The following is a 20,424-nucleotide window of genomic DNA, read 5'->3' on the forward strand; positions in this document are numbered from 1 at the left end:
AGAACATGGCATCACAAGTCAGTATCTCGTGTGTCCGCCATGTGCATTGATTACTGCCGTGCAACGTCGACATATGGAATGGATGAGGCGGTTGATGAAGGCCATAAGCACTTGAACCCCACACTCTGAGAAACGCCTGACGCAGTTCAGCTGCAGTTGTCGGCCTTGGCCGGACGTCATTCAGCCGTCTTTGAATCTCGTCCAACAGATGCTCAATGTGATTTAAATCGGGACTGAGGACAGGCCAGTGCATGGTTCTGGTACCATTCTGCTGGAGGAAGTCTCCTGTTGCTCTCGCAGTGAGGGCACGGGCGTTAACATGCTGAAACTCGTGGTTGCGGCGACGTGCCAAATGAGGTATGGCGTATGGTCTCAAGACTTGATCAATGTACCGAGCTGCTGTGACACCATTGCCTCTCCCGGGACCGATGTTCTGGAAGACCACAGGGCCGACCCACTGTGCAAGAGCAATTCCACCCTACACGATTATGCTCGAACCACCCCACGAGTCTCTCTCAACAACACAAGCATCCGAATAACGTTCCCCCACGGCGTCGCCAGACTCTCTCTCTCTCCCTCTGCCACCTGCTTCCGAGATACAGTAACGGCCCTCCTCTGAGAAGAGGACTCTTCTCCACTGCTGGTGGCGTCAATGCTGGTGCTGTGTTGCCCACTGAAGACGGTCGCGGCGATGACGTGGTGTCAGAATGGGTCCTCGGTGTGGCCTGTGACAGTGGAGGTGTCCCCACTAATGCGTCGCTGGTGTATCCCCATGGTCTGTCAAGCAGTTTCCACAGCAGTAACAAAGCGATCTTAAACATGCTGTCGCACAATCTGACGATCCTGACGTCGGGTGGTGACCCTTGGTCTTCCACTACGTGGTCGGTCATCTGTAGTGTTGGTGGTCTGGTACCGTTGCTGGAGCCTGTATATGGTCCTTACGTTGACTTGGAATGCATTGGCTACTTGCCGGGCGGTTTGTCCAGTTTGCAACCTTCCAAGGGCTTGGTGTCGCTGATTTCTTGTCAATCTTGGCATGTGGTAGCAATTCAATAACAAATGAATGTTATCCGATCTGGGTGGATTTTTACAGGGCAAGAAATGGAGGAACGCATGTGCATTTCAATTTGCACGGAACTCACGTGCATCGGGTTACCATGGCCGTTGCCGTGATGCATTTTGGCGATCGGTTTTATTGTTATCTGCTTTGTTTTTTTATCATCAAATTTCATTTTTCCGGACAAGGTTATGTTAAATTTTACCCAGATATTTAAGTGATAACTTTTCATGCAATGTTACTTTGGGTGACGTTTTTTTTGCGGTTCAGTATACTATAGCTTCTCTCCTGGGTGTCTTGCGAGGCTGACCTGGGCATGGTCTGTCTTTAAGTTCATTTGTTGTTCTTGAAATTACAGTATGGTGACGACTAATTTCCCTACAAGACATTGCAGTAATTTGCTATCTTAACGCTTTAGACAGTCTACGACGTGCCATGATAATGTTTTGTAATGAGCATGCAGCTGTGTTTAGAAATGTGTACCTGCAAGGTTCATGACCATTATGTGTTTTTAGGTATTTCATGGTTATAGTGCTTCACGTGCAGTATGTGCAACATCAATAAGGTTGACATTTGTATTGGCAATGGTATGGGGTGGGAAATGGGTCATACTATCTAATATATCGATACAGCCGACTCATTTTCAAAACTTATCATTCTGTGTCACTTGAAATTGAGAGGTGCTTAATTAATTAATCGTCGAACTGTACTTGCCATCCTCATCCAAATTACCATTGAGGCTTCAACTGAAATATCATTCCGCATGTCATGACTCCACGTGACGTCCCATATCGTGCGTGTGTCCATATATGCAGTCATAGACATAACTGGAACAGTATTTGCATGGCCAACTTACGTAGTACGTGTGTTCCATACAAGTGTAATTCCCCAAACGCTGAACCCTCACGCATGACCAGAAGCGGGTGTGTGACCTGACCCGGGGGACGGCAGCAGCTTCTGATTGTCATCCAGTCAACTCACGTCAGTCTCTCAGTTCACGCGTATAAATGTGTTGTAGGAAGTGATCTCCAGGACACCTGGTTAGTAGTATAAGCGTCCAGACCAAGTGCTCCAGCCTGGGGAATCAGTCGCCCGATACACTGCCATGGCTATTGTCACCCATCTGAAGGCCTGCTGGAGAACTCTGGTTGTTGTCGCAACCCCACTAGTTCTATCTCCACTCATCCTCCCTGGGACGTCTTCGGTAAGTTCATTGTGTGTATGTGTGTGTATATATATAAACAGAGTCCAGATAAAACTCCTTTATCCACACAAGATCTTTCGCCGTTCAACTGCTCTACAGGTGTAATGAAAACTTTAACTTACATTGTAGTCCAAGGCGACACATAACAGAAGTATTCGTGGCGTCATAATGCCTATGATGTAACAGTGACAACAGAGGGAGAAGTAAAACGTAGTCCTAGGCGACAGCCAACTTTTTGCTTTTGACGTCATGAAGCATATGACGTCATAGCTAGTGATAATAGAGGGAGGCATGAATACATTACGGTGTGAGTGCACAAATACACAATGAGCAGCTACATGGGGAAGTTTTGAAAATTATACTTTTGAATTAAGTTTAGGTTTTAAAAGCCCAATGAACATCTGTTCTTTTTCCATTCATAAGTGTTTGTCATTAAAGACTTATCATTTAGACCTATTGTTGGAGGCCCGAATGGTCCTACTTTGAGCAACTTAACAGATATATTTCTGAAATCTCTCTTAATCTCCTTACAAGTGAAGCTTTACAAAATTTTAACAAGTTTTCCACTATAGCTGAATCATAATCATTCATTAAATTAACAAAACGTTTGGATCTGCATTTGCTTAAATATCTCAAATCATTAAAACATGGGCATTTCATTTTTATGTGGAATTCATCCTCTAACTCATTTGAATTACAATTCTGACAGATTCTTTTACATTTTTAAACATTTTTCCATCTTCCAACATTTATGTAGATTTTTGCACCTCATGTTCTTAAAAGAGCTAAGTATCTTCTATGTATTAAATAATTTATGCAATACACATACGGTTCAGCATTTAATGAAAATTTGTATGTACTGTAACTATCGAATCTTGTACTTTCTCTAGCTAAATGTTGCTTGCCACTCTTGGAAAGAAATATCTTTTAATCTAAGTTTAATCATACTTATCAAATAATCAATATTACCAACACCTTGAGAGAATCAGACTTCTCCAAGACCTATCAAACATAAAGATTCTCTAACATTTGTTACCCAATTTCTCCTATCACATTCATCTAAGTGTGATAACATATTATACGACTGTTTTGGTATTCTATCATCTGACATGTGTATTAACTAAGCCAACATTTTTTACATTGCACAAATGAATCAACATATAAGGGATATCTACCACATTCTCCAACAGCCATAGCATTTGGGGTTTGTGACGGTAAACCAAGAAATCATTTACATGCATAATTCTGAATTTTATCAAGTGGATCAAATGTATTGGTGCCCCAAATATTTGCACCGTATAATAAAATAGGCTTATTCTTTACATCAAATATTTTAAAGAATATATCATAAGACAAGCACCCAAGTTCATATAATTATCTTAAAATTTCATAAAGTGCTTGTTTACCTTTTTGGCATGTGTATTTCACTGTTTTTATCATATTAATATTTGAGTAAAACATAACACCCAAATATTCATAGTGTTTTACTGTTTCGTCATTTTGGTTATTAAAAGTCAATCGTTCGTGTTCAAATTTCAAAATTCCATTATTCTAAATAACACTATTTTTTTTGTGTCTAAATTAACTGTCCATTTCCATTCGTTACAATACTTATTGAGAGTTTTTAGTTGGTTTGTAAACCTGAATCGTATCTGAAAACGATACAATATCATTTGCAAATAGAAGTATCAACAATTCTTTACATTCAGGAAAAAGGTGTACACCTCTAATGTGTTCATTGTCTAAAGTATGAACGAGTTCGTTTATATACAGGGAAAATAATAAAGGGCTTAAAACACACCCTTGTTTTAAACCTATATGAGATTTAAATATACCCGAAAATCTACGGAATCAAACGCTTTCTTTAAAATCTACCAAACCTACGTAGAATCTACCTTTACGTTTAGACAAATGCTTGTCGATTAGAGCCTTCAAATATTAAACCTCCGCCAATATTATCAGAAGTCAAGTAACCTTCGCGAAAGCCAGCTTGTTCCTCCGATATTTTCTTAAAACTATTTGCCGAAATTGTTAATCTATTATTAATGATTGATGTATAGAGTTTGCTTAATACAATCATTAAAGTGATGCCCCTATAGTTATCTGGCTTTGTTTTGTCATTGTGACAGCATTAAACTTTCCACGAGACAGCTTTGCAACAAAGTCCCCATTTCAAATCCTGGCATCATCTCTGGTGGTAGCCTGTTCATCATCAGCAGTGAGCCAGGCAAGTAGCAGGAGTAGTTCATACGGCTGGTTGCAAACAAGAGGGGCAAGAACTTGGCTTTTATATCCTGGTTCTCATGCCAAAGTCCATTCCTAGTTGTGCTCCAAAAGACCTTCAATGGAAGCATCACTTTCACCAAGAAGTCACCCCAGGGTTTGAAAGTGGGTGATGTGGACCTGTCGTGGTCTCGAAGAGCTGAATGAGTGTAGATAGTCTGGTTGTGATGATGGCTGTGATCTGTGTGATGACATCAGCCATCGGTTCTTGATAACAAGTGCTCGATGGAAATCTTTTCTCAATAATATGTGTTCTACGCTGCCTTCGTGTATAAGCTGTTTGAAGCCAGCATCCCGAAGCATCACTTTCACCAAGAAGTCACCCCAGGGTTTGAAAGTGGGTGATGTGGACCTGTCGTGGTCTCGAAGAGCTGAATGAGTGTAGATAGTCTGGTTGTGATGATGGCTGTGATCTGTGTGATGACGTCAGCCATCGGTTCTTGATAACAAGTGCTCGATGGAAATCTTTTCTCAATAATATGTGTTCTACGCTGCCTTCGTGTATAAGCTGTTTGAAGCCAGCATCCCGATACAGGTAACCAATTGCTGAAAAGACTGACATCAATAGGTGCATCCCGCCTTCACATGGTATGACACCTCTTATGTCATCTGGTTTGGACCAAGCTATTTCATAGGCCTTGGTGAGCAGTCCCATATGAAAGTACACTGGTATGTAGTGCTGACCTAGGGAATTGATGGCTTCCTTTGTTCTCCTAGGTGTTGTGTACACAGTGAATAGATCAGTTGGTGGTTATTGGGACAGTGTTGAATGCTATAGTTAAAACTACAGGTGAGCTCTCTTCCTGCATTCAAACTTGGAACAGACCCCAAGAAGGAAAAGTTTTTTGTGGCTTCTTCGCTAAAGAAAATTTGAGCCTGTTACGACGTAAATTGTAATAATTGTAATAATGTTTGACGTAAATTGTAATACGCAAATTGTAATAAAAATTGACGTAAATTGTAATAATCTCTACTTGCGGTAAAATGTAATAAATTCTTACGAAAATTGTAATACCCTTACTTCCGTAGTGTCCAAGACGCCAATTGACTAGAAATGATCCTTGTCAGTTGAGCTTGCGTTTCACATGTACAATTCGAGAAATAGTGTGTATGATGACAAACGTACAAAACTGTTAAGTTAGGGATGGTTGGTATAGGCTTTATCGTACAATCGTCATTAAAGGGTGGTGTCAACATCGATAAATTTAAATGACTGAAAGATCCATCCTCGGGTTCAAAATGATGGGTTACACAACCGTATATTCGACAAATAACTTAATTGTGACATATTGTTCAATACTCTAATAAGGCTATTCAAGATGTTTTTTGCATGACTTGCTTCAACAGTACGTTCACTAGTTCGACACGACTGAACGAGTGATGACAAAGGGTACAAACACAGACTGGTCAACCAGTGCGTCGATTTGCAGTGGAAACGCTATACGAGTTGATAAGGAGTACATGATCCTTTTCTTGAAACAAACGAGGGAATTTAATCATATTCATACAATTCATTTTATTGTGACGAAGAATTCAAATGCATACACAAATAACATCCGGTATCTTCGGATAACTCTTGTACAGTTTCAAAGAGTATACGAATTATTATAAATTTCTTGCAATCAATTGCTGGAATATATCTGCTTGTATCCAAATAGAAAGGAATTGAAAATTTATAATGAAAATATGTTTGTCACTAAAGTAAATTTTCTCTTTGACCTTAAAACGTACTTGAAGATCATTAAACTCGACAATCGTTGGTGGATTGCGCCAAGAAACCTTGATACGAATTATATGCGTACAATAATCCCCTGAAAACATAACCTCCTCTGAAAGATTAAGAGGATTAAAGTAAATTGGGCTAACATCAAGCACTGTAATTACATACTCTCTTAAAATTCCAATGAAATGACTGGTGACTTACCAAAAAGTCAAATTATATTTTGCTCCGATTTTTTTTACCTGGTTCTATTTGCCTACCCTTATCACTTTTTTTTCTGAAATTGAGTTAAAACTTCTAAATTTGAGACTGCAATATATGTCTTCAGAGGGTATTTCAGACACTATATAACAACTGTTTAACCCCATTTCAAATTTGGTTTCATGCTGAATCGCTCTTTTCAACTACTGCTAACACACTTTAAATGCAAGGAAAGCATCCCAAACATATATTTTTATATATAAATACATTGTGTTGATAACCACGTACTTAACCTAAAGAAAAAACACTCAAGTGAGTTTATATATACTCTTCAAAAAAAGAAACTTGACACTGACTTTCAAAATGTAATATAATGCGATTGTTTCAAAATAGGACACAGAAACCATAATTGAAACACTGTTTGAAGATCAATGTACACAATGTTCAAAACATTAATCGTGTCACCTAGACAGACACACGTACACGATACAGTTAATGTCACAGGGGTACAGAAAATGTCAGTATCGGTTGTGCCCACCACGTGCATCAATCACCGCTTGACACCGACGATCCATAGATGCAATCAAGTTGTCAATAACACGCTGTAGGATGTGCTGCCATTCATGCTGAAGTGCATCAAGAGGCGCCGGAAGAATTTGGGGCGGTGGATTCCTTCTGCGAACGCGTCGATCCAACTCGTCCCACAGATGCTCAATCGAGGACAAATCTGGTGACCGGGCTGGTCAAGGTAATGTCTGGATGTTGTTGTGCTGTAAGATGTCTGACAAACACGTGCAATATGAGGTCGAGCGTTGTCCTGCTGGAACTGTCCGCCATGAACGTTGACGTGAGGAAGAACGTAAGGCTGTAGGATCAAGTCTCTGGAACGCACACCTGTCAATGCACCTGCCACATGCACGAGAGGCGTCCTACCACCGTGATGAATTCCGGCCCATACCATGACACTCCCGCCGCCAAATGGGACAACCTGCTGCACACAGTTGGGGGCGTAACGTTCACCCCGACGTCTGTAGACACGTGCGCGCCCATCAGCACGTGTGAGTAGGAAACGGGACTCGTCAGTAAACAGTACATTTCTCCACCTTGCACGTGCCCATCTAACCCTCTGTTGGCACCAAAGCAGACGGTCCGCCAGATGACGTGGGGTCAATACATGACGTCGAACAGGTCTTCATGCAAAAAGTCCAGCCTCCCTCAGTCTGTTGCGTACCGTTTGATCTGATATTCTGCGTACACCAGGGATCTGTGTGGTTGTAAACGTGGCTGTGGTAGTGCGGTCTCGGAGGTGTCGCAGCCGGATGTATCGATCTTGGGCTTGGGTTGTCACCCTTGGTCTTCCTGACCTTGGTCTGTCGTCAACTCTGTTGGTGTTGTTGTATCGGGTCCACAGTGCGGAGATTGTCTGTCTGGATACGCCAAAGTGCCTGGCCACTTCTTGCTGAGTTGCTCCAGCTTGTAATCTCCAAATGGCGTTGTTCCGTTGAGCTGCATTCAGCCTTGGCATTCTGTCACCGCCTCTACTGCCGTTATAAGGACTGTGTGAACAGCCGTTGATGTGGATTTTTATACCCATTCAGCAGGGGGGCCTGCATGCCTAAATGCAGGATACTGTGCTGCACGTTTTTACAGGCGGTTTCGTTTGGATGAAGCTGTAAAATTGATCCCCAAATGCTACGTATATGTGCTTTGCATGTGTTTTCGCGAATTATAGACACATCATCTTTCTGTTTGACTTATTTGGTTCTCATTTAATGTAATTATTTTAGATATTTGGCAAAAAGTGGTTTTACTCTATGTCAAGTTTCTGTTTTTGAAGAGTATATATACAACAATGTTCGATATATCAAGTTTCAAAAAGTTCTCACACCCCACACTAAGTCATATTTAATGACGAGTGTACTATAAATGCTGTACCAAACTTCCCTAAACAGTTTTGTACCTTAGTGTATATATATATATATATATATATATATATATATATATATATATATATATATATATATATATATATATGTATGTAATCCAACTGTTCGGAGTACAGTTAAACATATATATATATATCGAGCTATATTCGTACCGAAAAATTGTATGTATAATTTTTCGGTACGAATATAGCTCCAGATACTTTTGTCAGGCAGTGAGAAAACATGCATGTTTGACACACACAGTTATTATATTTGTGAACAGTTATCCTTATACAACTATTCATGTGTAAAGGGACATTGAAAAGTAATGATACCAATGACATAGAGCTCACATTTACTGTCATTACATACATAAATACCTACACGCACACACACACACACACACACACACACACACACATACATACATACATACATACATACAACATGTGTTGTGTCTGTATCTGTGTGTGTGAATGTATGTGTGTGTAAGTGCGTGCGTGCGTGCGTGTGTGTGCGTGCGTGCGTGCGTGCGTGCGTGCGTGCGTGCGTGCGTACGTACGCGTGTGTGTGTGTATGTTTGTGTTTGTGTGTCTATGCTGATGAGGCCCAAGTATCGCAGCAACAGTATGATTTGGTTTCTTAGATAGTTACTCGTTTTTTCATCAGAATTTTAACCTTCTTTTAAGTATGTTGTAATTTCATTACAATACCTGTTGTTTGTTGGAATTACTTTAATCCTCTTAAACCCCCAGAGGAGGTTATGCTTTCAGGGGATTATTGTCCGTCTTAAATTAGTGATAAAAAATGAAAAATGTAATATCTACGAAGAATATACTTATGTCTTCGTTGGACATACTTTTATCTACGTAGAAGATACGTTTATCTAACACACACACACTCACACACACAAAAACATACACACACAAACACAAACATATGTATGTATGTGTTTGTATGTATGTGTGTGTGTATACTTAGTTAGTCACTATTCTTTTCATTAGAATGTTAAGAAGGTATGCTATAATTTCAATATTTTATTACATTGCTTGATGTTAGCTGGAATTATTTTAATCCTCTTCAACCCCCAGAGAAGATTATCTTCTGAGGTAATTTTTGTCCGTATATATGTCACAAATTAGTGATAACTTAAGAAAAACGTAATTATCTGTTTCGACAATTATGTATCGCATTATATGTGAGTTACCAAATTTGGTATCAAGGTTGCTTGGCGCAATCCACCAACGATTGCCGAGTTTAAAGATCTTAGAATACTCTTCTTATAAGGTCAAAGAGAATATTTACGTTAGTGACAAAACCCTTTTCATTATAGATTTCTCATCCTTTCTATTTTGATCAAAACAAGCAATAATTGATTGCAACAAAGTTATTATACATACTGATGCTCTTTGAAACTCAACAAGACATGACTGAAGATACAGGATATTATTTGTGTATGCTTTGAATTATGATTTCGTGCCGTGATCATGATTGATTCTGTTTTTGTTGTTGGGGCAAGGAGTTATTATCCCAGCAAAGGTTGTCAGTAAGTTGTTGTTAGTTCTTCATGACATATGAAAGGAATCCGGACAGTTCGATTTATTCATTTAATTCATTAAATATACTTCTCCCTATGAAAGGAAATATTTATGCTATATTAATGATCCATATGTTAATCATACATTGCTACAAATATTGCATAAGTTAACATGGTTTGCATTTATTTATTATTATTTCTTTATCTGTGAGAAGTTCACAGAGATCGAGAATACACAATATCTAAAAGTATATGCAATGTAGGTAAAGAACATCCACGCCCCTCTTTTGATATTAATAAAAACATTGTATATAATGTCATGTATTAAGTATTCTCCTTTCCCATGCATGGGAAATCTATGCTGCATTTGCTGACGACTGTTTTTTTCCTTTGACATTGCACAGGAGATCTGTCACTCATTTGTTGTATTTGAATTCTTCGTCAAAATATAATGTATAAATACGATTGAATTGTCTCGTTTGTTTCAAGGAAACGGTCATGTGCTCCTTATCAAATTAAGTAAACCTCCAATGCAAATCGACATAATTTCAGGGTCCGGTTGCACAGAGCTCTCTTCGGTAACTCGTAACTCAATGTTATTGCAATGGACTCCTAGCTAAGCTACTATTGGATGATAAATCAATTAACCTATTTGTCGAATAGACGTACCTAATGTAATCCATCATTTTTAACCCGAGGATGGATCTTTCAGTCATAAATTTTGATGCGTACAGCTGCTAGAGTATCATTCTAACAATACAGACATGACGCAAGCTGCACGTAAAATAATTGATAAAGGTAGTCCTTGTGGGTTCACATACCTACATGTACATCGTCCAGGACATTGTCATTATTTGCTTTACATCCTCCGAGCAACGTTAAAAAAATTGAAACTTTAATCATAATAAATTGATATTATGTATATGAACATGTACAAATCAGCTTGCACACAGACTACTGCAGAATGACATGTCATCCATTTGCTAGTTTAGTTCAGTTTAAACATATTTTATTCACAGAACAAAATGAGAATTGTATTGGGGACAAGTTCTTGCAACTTAGTAAACCCCTCTCCGCATAAAATATGTACAAATATACAGTTGCAAAATAAATAAATGTGCTTCAGTCAGTAAAAGTCAGACTTTCCACATTTACACATCAATATATTTGTGTAAGTTTGTTACGTTATAATTATTCCATTGTGTATATTACTACCTACTTTACCAATTGAAATATGATTCCATTAGGTTAAATATGAACAATTATGATGAAAATCGTCATTAGGATATATTACAATTAAGTACAAAACACACAGAGTATTTCTCAAATAAATAAGAAACTAAGTTCATTCTAGTAATTAATCCTCTTCTAGACAACCATAGAAATGAAATTCCAATGCGTTTATATATACATATAATTATACAACAATGTACGATATCGACCTCAATCCTCCCCCACACCAATACTTTAATGGCGATTGTACGATAAATCCAGTACCAACCCTGACAAGGATAGGTTCTATTCATTTAACGCCTTTGACACTAAACTTATAAGGTTATTACAATTTACGTAAAAAGTTATTACATTTTACTGCAAGTTGAGATTATTACAATTTACGTCAATTTTTATTACAATTTGCGTATTACAATTTACGTCAAATTTTATTACAATTTAGGTCAAAATTATTCCAATTTGCTGCAAGTATTACAATTTACCTTTTTATTACAATTTACGTCGTAACAGAGCCTTATTGATCTTTTGCTTATTTCAAGTTGCATTTTTTGTTTTGCAGATATAATAGGAAAAGATGTATAATTTGGCTAAAATCTAATAAATTGTCATAATAATATGCTCTATATAATCCAGATTCATTAGGTTTGCAAATCTAGCAGAATTAGGACACCCATATTTTTGAAAATAGAAATATGTACAAAAGTTGCAAAAATATCCAATTTTTAGCGTTTTTCTGTTCAAAATCACCATACAATATACAATAATGCTTAATGTTGTTCCGAAATCACAGGAAGTATTCATGTGTACCCCCTCTTGATGGGGGAAATCAATTAGCAATGTTAAATAGTCTGTGGAGACAAATACATCCCGATAGTTGCGTGTCGGAACACACACGTAAACGTGTAACCTGCTTGATAGTAGTGGTAAGAAAGTAGCATTGTCTTAAAATGACATCATTTTTGGGAATGTCATCATGGTTTTTCATTAACAGTAGTGATAGAGCATCATTTCTAACCACATTAGACAAAACTAAGCCACATTTAAGGCCTCTGCTGCTCCACGACCACTCTTATGCAGAAGAAGAATTATACCTATGTTCCACAGACCCGGAAAAAGACTATGTTTAAAGAGATAATCAAATAAATCAAGGAGATAAGGAATAAAGTAACATTGTCCTGCTTTCACAAATTCCTCTAAAATTTAATCTAAACCTGGGGCTGTCCTATTTTCATAAGTTCATCGTTGCTTATTTCCCTGTTATAATCATCATCAAAATCCGTTTCCTATTAGTTTGACATACAGATGTTAATATCACAATCAATCTCTGTGTGGTCACTTTGCAGTGTTGAAAAATGATCGATTCAATCCGTTATTTATATTACATGATGTGTGTTGATACCGATGGCTTCAAATTTTTCGCCAAAAGGTTTTTCCACCTTTTTTTAATAAATTAAGATATCTTACAGTCTGTTTTCTAAGTGTGATCTGTTTTGATCTGATATTGTTTTTAAAGTTATCAGTTGTTCTTTGGCAAACGCAGTTTTCTAAGCGTACGTCTCTCTTCTTTTCTTTCCTTTCTGCACTCGTTATCAAACCACGCGTTTCGGCTTATCTCGTTTCGACATTTAACAGTTTTTCGGAAACAACAACTTGCTTTACTAATTACATGAGTAAAAAATTCAATTGATTTGTTAACATTATGTTGTATGATAGATTTAGCATATTCTATTTGGTTAAGAGATTCGTTAGATGATATATTCAAAGCAAACTCCTCTGCTTCATCATCACGCCATACATTTTGTTCCATATAACTGGTCGAATTCTCATCCAATGATCCTATTGTTTTCATAACTAATGATATTGGTAGATGACAAGATTCGGTCCTATTTTCAACATTACATTCTTTTACATCATCATTATTTTCAATAGACGTCAAACAATAATCAACTAAACTACACCCGCAACTTCCATTTAATGTAAGACTACTGGTCTTAGCCTCAGTACCATGTCTCCCATTGAGAATATATATACTTAGGGGTACGCAGAGATCAATTAAAGATTTTCCCAAAATAGTTATGACGTTATCCTCAGATATCCTTTCATCAATCTCTGTCAAGTTAATTGTCATAATATCTGAAATATTGTGGTGGTATATATGTACATCCATACAACACGTCGCGATAATGACAAAATAAATCATGACTAAACTTCAGAAATATACCCAAATGACAAGAATGTAAATGTGAAACAAAACGACTGATTTCATTTCTTACTAAAACAGTAATTCCTCCGGCATATCTGGCCGTATTAACTTTGTATGTGAATCTCAATGCTGGCACAACACAACACAACACAACACAACACAACACAACACAGTTTTTAAAATAATGAGTCAAATCAAAATCATTTAACCATGTTTCAATCAAACCAATCACATCGTATAATTTAACATATATTGCGTCAAATCAGAATCATCTAAGAGTGACACAAGTCCTTCAACATTCCAAAATCCATACTTAATGTGAGTTTTTGATTGTTCATTTACAGGAGTGATATATTCACGCTCACTTGAGGCCCGGCAGTGTCCCCATCTACGTGGAGCGCCCCGCAATCCTCGTGCCCCTCTCGCGCCCCTCTCGCGCCCCGCGATATCCTTGTACCCCGCATAGACTTGCTCCTAGTCTCCATACCACTACGTAGACACCCCATTGGAGGCTCAGAGAACTCGTCGATGTAGAGTTTACTTAGCAATGATTGGCCAATTCTTTCCGGCACCACGTTTGAGCGTTAACTTGGCTTCTGGCATAACATTGTAAATAATATCGAGCAATAAATACTTTGCCTAAAACGAATTTTCTTCTGTTTCCTCGTTGATACCGTAAAAAATCAAGTTATCACGCCGACTGTTTATTTCTAATTTGGTAACCCTTCTTCCAAAGAATTAACAGTTGCCTCCGATTCTTCTGCACGCACCTCAAGGTCTATAACCTTGTCCGACAACGTCGACATGTCGTCTTGGATCGTGCGAATCTCCTCCATTAAACAGTCGATGCTACTACGAGCGCCTTTAAGTTCTTATTTCACGTCCGGCAGTTCGGTTTTTAAATCAGATCTTAAAATTTTTAACTCGTCCATTATCTCATCTAATGTCGGCGGCCCTGGGTTACGTTCAACGTCCCCGGATAACAATAACAGTTATCGAAAGTCGAAAAGTGGGTCAGTGTTACGCCGGCGGTCGTGCTGCACGAGAAGTTCGGACCATAACTAGGCATGGCATCTCCTCTCGATCAACTTGCCTGAGTCCCATCGGCTGTTTGAACCCACCTATCCTTGCTCGCCACACACCAATTGTCACTTCCATGATCTTAGAATAGTTTCCAATTCATAGGCCGCTTTGTGAAGATTCCGGGGTAGAATAGCAACCCATGCTTGCCGTAAAAGGTGACTATGCTCGTCGTAAGAGGCGACTAACGGGATCGGGTGGTCAGGCTCGCTGACTTGGTTGATGCATGTCATCGATCCCAATAGAGTGGATCGATGCTCATGATATCAGTTGTCTGGATTGTCTGGTCCAGACTCGATTATTTAGAGACCGCTGTCATACAGCTAGAATATTGCTGAGTGCGGCGTTAAACAACAAACAAACAAAACATATGCCGCTTTTAACCCTTGATTAAATGCATTAAACACCAAAAATTTCACACACACAAAATCAATGACCTCCATCACCCTCGGTGGACGTTACTCATAATCATAATGTATTCATGCCTACCGGTATTATCACTAGCTATGACGTCATATGCCTTATGACGTCAAAAGCATTACGTTGGCTGTCGCCTAGGACTACGTTTTACTTCTCCCTCTATTGTCACTGTTACATCATAGGCATTATGACGCCACGAATACTACTTAGATTCCTTGTTTTCACCAATGAAAACAATGTCGTACCCTGGCACAGATCAAAGCGACTTCTCATGATCAATCCCAATTCACTATCGTATCGGGAGAACAATCTAAGATTTTGAGAAAGCACAAAACATAAAAAGGTAAGGAGAGAAACTTAAATATAAACAAACACATAGAACTTGCCTACCTGTTTTATCGGAGACGAGAAAATATCCGTAGACGGAATTACTATTCTGGTTTCTGAGTTGGCCGACCTTCTCCGTGCATTCTAGGCCAAGAAGCTCGGAGGTTCACGCAGTTTAACCAGCACTTTAAAATCGTTCAAACTTCAATAATAACCCATCCAAACTGACGTTCCATTCTTATATGAAATATTGCTCTCTTTTAAATAATGTAGGTTGTGTGGCTGCTTTATTTGTGAACGGTGAAGATTCATTCTTCTTTTTAATTTAACTTCTGTCTTTCCGATATACTTTTCATTGCATCCACTACAATCAAGTAAATAACATTTCTAGTATCACAAGTCATATTTTGTTTAACAGTAAATTTAGTGTCCTTCGTAATTTTGACTTAACAGCCTTCAATTTGTCACCGCACTTAGAAACCTGTGGAGTGATGACAGCAGAATCAAATTAAGAACTTGTCAAAATCTTTCTAAGATTTTGTGGTTGACTTTGGCTGTTGATAATTTTGTATTTGCTCAATATCTTCTCCATTTTAATACTTTGATTCAAAATAGGCAGGTATTGTTGAACCATGGATGATATCTTTTTTTCATGATTAGGATCGAAGGTAGATACTAGAGTTAAATTATTCTTCATATTGTTTTCTTCAGACTTTTCTCTCAGTTTTAGTTGCTTGATACTTAGCGCCTTCTGTATGCTATCTTCAATTAAATTTGCGGGATAATTTTGATGCAGTAGGAAACTCTTAAGTTCAGCAAGGCGGGTAGTTTTAACATCATTCCCGGAAACAATGGTTTTGTATGATACGGGTGACATGATCCAAAACGTACATTTGGATCTCGAATTTACAGTAGTGATTCGGTCTTTTAGTTGCACAACAGTTTCTCCCATATAATGCTCACTACATCCCGCACATGATAAAACATATACATCATCTTTACTGCCACAGTTCATGTTGTTTTTATCAGTTAATAGTTTATCTACGTAAAATTGAAATTTGCTGTCTTCAATTATTATTGTGCAAGTTCCACATCGAGGTGTGTTACACTTTGTTACGCTGACGGTCTTTGTATTTTGTGAGTATGTATATGTGTGTGTGTGTGTGTGTGTGTGTGTGTGTGTGTGTGTGTGTGTGTGTGTGTAAGTGTGTGTGTGTGTGTAAGTGTGCGGGCGTACATGCGTGTGTGTGTGTGTGTGTGTGTGTGTGTGTGTGTGTGTGTGTGTGTGTCATCTTCTTATTCACTGCATTGCTTCCAAGGCGGTATAGTTGCGATGGTGTCTCCTGTATGCACTAGTATTAGAGACAGGTATAAGCAGTTGTACATTTACATCATTCGGTTTCATAACGAGGTTCTTACGCATAGGAATATAAAAACAAAATAACCTCTGGTAAAAGTGAATCTCGGCCGTGCTGTCTCAGAGGGTCATCAGCACGCATAATACCTCGCTTAATTCTATACATCAGTGTCATCTACCTCCGATATCCGAAAGGATATCTACCTTAAACATTAACAGTCAACAAACTATCCAGTATATTTCTTTGGTATGCATTTGGTTTCTAGGTGTCCAAGTGTGGCTTTTCTCTGGTACTGATGGGCGTGTTCTGGTTGACGGAGGCACTTCCTCTGCCGGTCACGGCTCTTCTTCCGGTTCTACTGTTTCCACTGTTGGGCATAGTTCCCTCTAAAGACGTGTCACGGTTTTACATGACGGTATATTTGATGTATTTATATGAATTAAATCAAAATGTCTTTCTATGAACGTCGTAATCCTGGCAAAGTTATCTCTGAAACCTTTTTCTACATGTGCAAAAGTAATGTCATGGTAAGTCAAATGATATGAACCCTCGTGGCAGTGAGTAAGACAAAGATTCACCTAATTCAAGATGATGTTTACAGGATATAAACGTTCTGCTAATGGGAGGTTTGTGTGTTGCCATGGCTATAGAAGAATGCAACCTGCACAAGCGCTTTGCCTTGAGATTGTTATTGCTCCTTGGAGTACAACCACGACGGTAGGTTATAACTTGTAGAGACTGTCATATAAACTTGCTGTCATTAACACGTGTTGTCATGCAAACATGCTGTCATTAACACTTGTTGTCATGCAAACATGCTGTCATAAACATTTGTCATATAAACTTGCTGTCATTAACACTTGTTGTCATGCAAACATGCTGTCATTAACACTTGTCATACAAATGTACTGTCATTAACACTTGTCATGCAAACTTGCTGTCATTAACACTTGTTGTCATGCAAACATGCTGTCATTAACACTTGTCATACAAATTTACTGTCATTAACGCTTGTCATGCAAACTTGCTGTCATTAACACTTGTTATCATGCAAACATGCTGTCATTAACACTTGTTGTCATGCAAACATGCTGTCATGAACACTTGTCATGCAAACTTGCTGTCATTAACACTTGTTGTCATGCAAACATACTGTCATTAGCACTTGTCATGCAAACATGCTGTCATTAACACTTGTTGTCATGCAAACATGCTGTCATGAACACTTGTCATGCAAACTTGCTGTCATTAACACTTGTTGTCATGCAAACATGCTGTCATTAACATTTGTCATGCAAACTTGCTGTCATTAACACTTGTTGTCATGCAAACTTGCTGTCATTAACACTTGTCATGCAAACTTGCTGTTATTAACATTTGTTGTCATGCAAACATGCTGTCATTAACATTTGTCATGCAAACTTGCTGTCATTAACACTTGTCATGCAAACTTGCTGTCATTAACACTTGTTGTCATGCAAACATGCTGTCATTGATACTTGTCATGCAAACTTGCTGTCATTAACACTTGTTGTCCTACAGACGTACTGTCAGTAACACTTGTTGTCATGCAAACATACTGTCATTAACACTTGTTGTCCCGCAAACATACTGTCATTAACACTTGTTGTCCCGCAAACATACTGTCATTAACACTTGTTGTCCTACAAACTTACTGTCATTAACACTTGTCATGCAAACTTGCTGTCATTAACGCTTGTTGTCATACAAACATGCTGTCATTAACACTTGTTGTCATGCAAACATGCTGTCATTAACACTTGTCATACAACCTTGCTGTCATTAACACTTGTTGTCATGCAAACATACTGTCATTAACACTTATTTCCATACAAACATACTGTCATTAACACTTGTTGTCATGCAAATCTGCTGTCATTAACACTTGTTGTCATACAACCTTGCTGTCATTAACACTTGTTGTCATGCAAACATACTGTCATTAACACTTGTTGTCATACAACCTTGCTGTCATTAACACTTGTTGTCATACAACCTTGCTGTCATTAACACTTGTTGTCATACAACCTTGCTGTCATTAACACTTGTTGTCCTACAGACGTACTGTCATTAACACTTGTTGTCCCCCAAACTTACTGTCATTAACACTTGCTGTCATTAACACTTGTTGTCACGCAAACTTATTGTCATTAACACTTGTTGCCATGCAGACCTGCTCCCATTAACACTTGTTGTCATACAACCTTGCTGTCCTTAACACTTGTTGTCCTACAGACGTACTGTCATTAACACTTGTTGTCCCGCAAACATACTGTCATTAACACTTGTTGTCATGCAAACATACTGTCATTAACACTTGTTGTCCCGCAAACATACTGTCATTAACACTTGTTGTCATACAAACTTACTGTCATTAACACTTGTTGTCATACAACCTTGCTGTCATTAACACTTGTTGTCATACAAACATACTGTCATTAACACTTGTTGTCATACAAACTTGCTGTCATTAACACTTGTTGTCATGCAAACATACTGTCATTAACACTTGTTGTCCTACAAACATACTGTCATTAACACTTGTTGTCATACAAACATACTGTCATTAACACTTGTTGTCATACAAACTTACTGTCATTAACACTTGTTGTCACGCAAACATACTGTCATTAACACTTGTTGTCCTACAACCTTGCTGTCATTAACACTTGTTGTCCTACAGACGTACTGTCATTAACACTTGTTGTCACGCAAACTTACTGTCATGAACACTTATTGTCACGCAAACTTGCTGTCATTTACACTTGTTGTCATGCGCACTTGCTGTCATTAACACTTGTTGTCATTAACGCTTGCTGTCATTTACACTTGTTGTCATGCGCACTTGCTGTCATTACCACTTGTTGTCATTAACGCTTGCTGTCATTAACACTTGCTGTCATTAACACTTGTCATACAAACTTGATGTCACTAACACTTGTTGTCATAGGCACGTTCTGTTTCTGTGAGTACATCATCAACGGTAGGCACTGGGTTTGTAGAGACACATGACATTCAGACTCACACTATTGTAATGCACGCTTATTGTCCTAATAGTTGTTGACTGGAAAACTGCTGTTACGGAAACTACTTGGTAAAAATAATTTTGCCTCTGGTTTTAAAAAAAAGAAAGACTATGTGTATTTACATCCTGAAAAATATAACTGTTCCATTTATCCTTTCAGACTAAACTTTCAGACAGAACGAATGATAGTTGAGATCTGTTGGGATGCGTGTTTGAAAGTTGTTGATGATGCGTGTTTGATACATGTTGATGATGCGTGTTTGATACACGTTGGTAATGCGTGTTTGAGACCTGTTGGGATGCGTGTTTGAGACCTGTTGGGATGCGTGTTTGATACACGTTGGTAATGCGTGTTTGAGACCTGTTGGGATGCGTGTTTGAGAGTTGTTGATGATGCGTGTTTAAGACCTGTTAATGATGCGTATTTGTCGTTATTGTGACATGCGTCAACCCCTTGTTACTTATGTGATTCAGGCGTAGTCATGCCTTGTTTCAGACTGATGTTAGGTTTTATGCTGGCCACCGGTGTACTGTCGATGTGGATCAGTAACACGGCGTCCACTGCCATGATGTTACCGGTTGCCCGGGCTCTGTTTGCAAGGCTTATTGTCCTGAAGAGGAGGAGGGAAGCGGGGAAGCAGTCTCGCGAAGGTGACTCAGTCCACCTACTAGTATGATTTCTTAGTACGAAACATGTCATAAGTAATTTTGTTTTCAATTTTAAGAGGGGAGGAGTGGTAGCCTGGTGGTTAAAGCGTTAAAGCGTTTCAGTCACGTCGAAGACCCGGGTTCGATTCCCGACTTGGGTACAATGTGTGGGGCCCATTTCT

At 38.5% G+C, this 20,424-nt stretch overlaps 1 protein-coding gene across 1 annotated transcript in view; it reads left to right on the forward strand.

Annotated features, from left to right (window-relative positions):
• Positions 1-2,162: 2,162 nt before the first annotated feature.
• Positions 2,163-20,424, forward strand: part of LOC139455670 (Na(+)/citrate cotransporter-like) — a 28,706-nt gene continuing 10,444 nt past the window's right edge. The window contains exons 1-4 of the mRNA XM_071237226.1: positions 2,163-2,261; positions 16,814-16,963; positions 17,150-17,265; positions 20,091-20,245. Coding sequence (XP_071093327.1) covers positions 2,163-2,261; positions 16,814-16,963; positions 17,150-17,265; positions 20,091-20,245 — 520 coding nt within the window. The remainder of the gene's footprint in view (positions 2,262-16,813; positions 16,964-17,149; positions 17,266-20,090; positions 20,246-20,424) is intronic.

Source organism: Haliotis cracherodii, unplaced genomic scaffold, assembly GCF_022045235.1.
Source record: "Haliotis cracherodii isolate W230 unplaced genomic scaffold, xgHalCrac1.p SCAF_11, whole genome shotgun sequence".
NCBI classification, from domain to species: Eukaryota; Metazoa; Mollusca; class Gastropoda; order Lepetellida; family Haliotidae; genus Haliotis; species Haliotis cracherodii.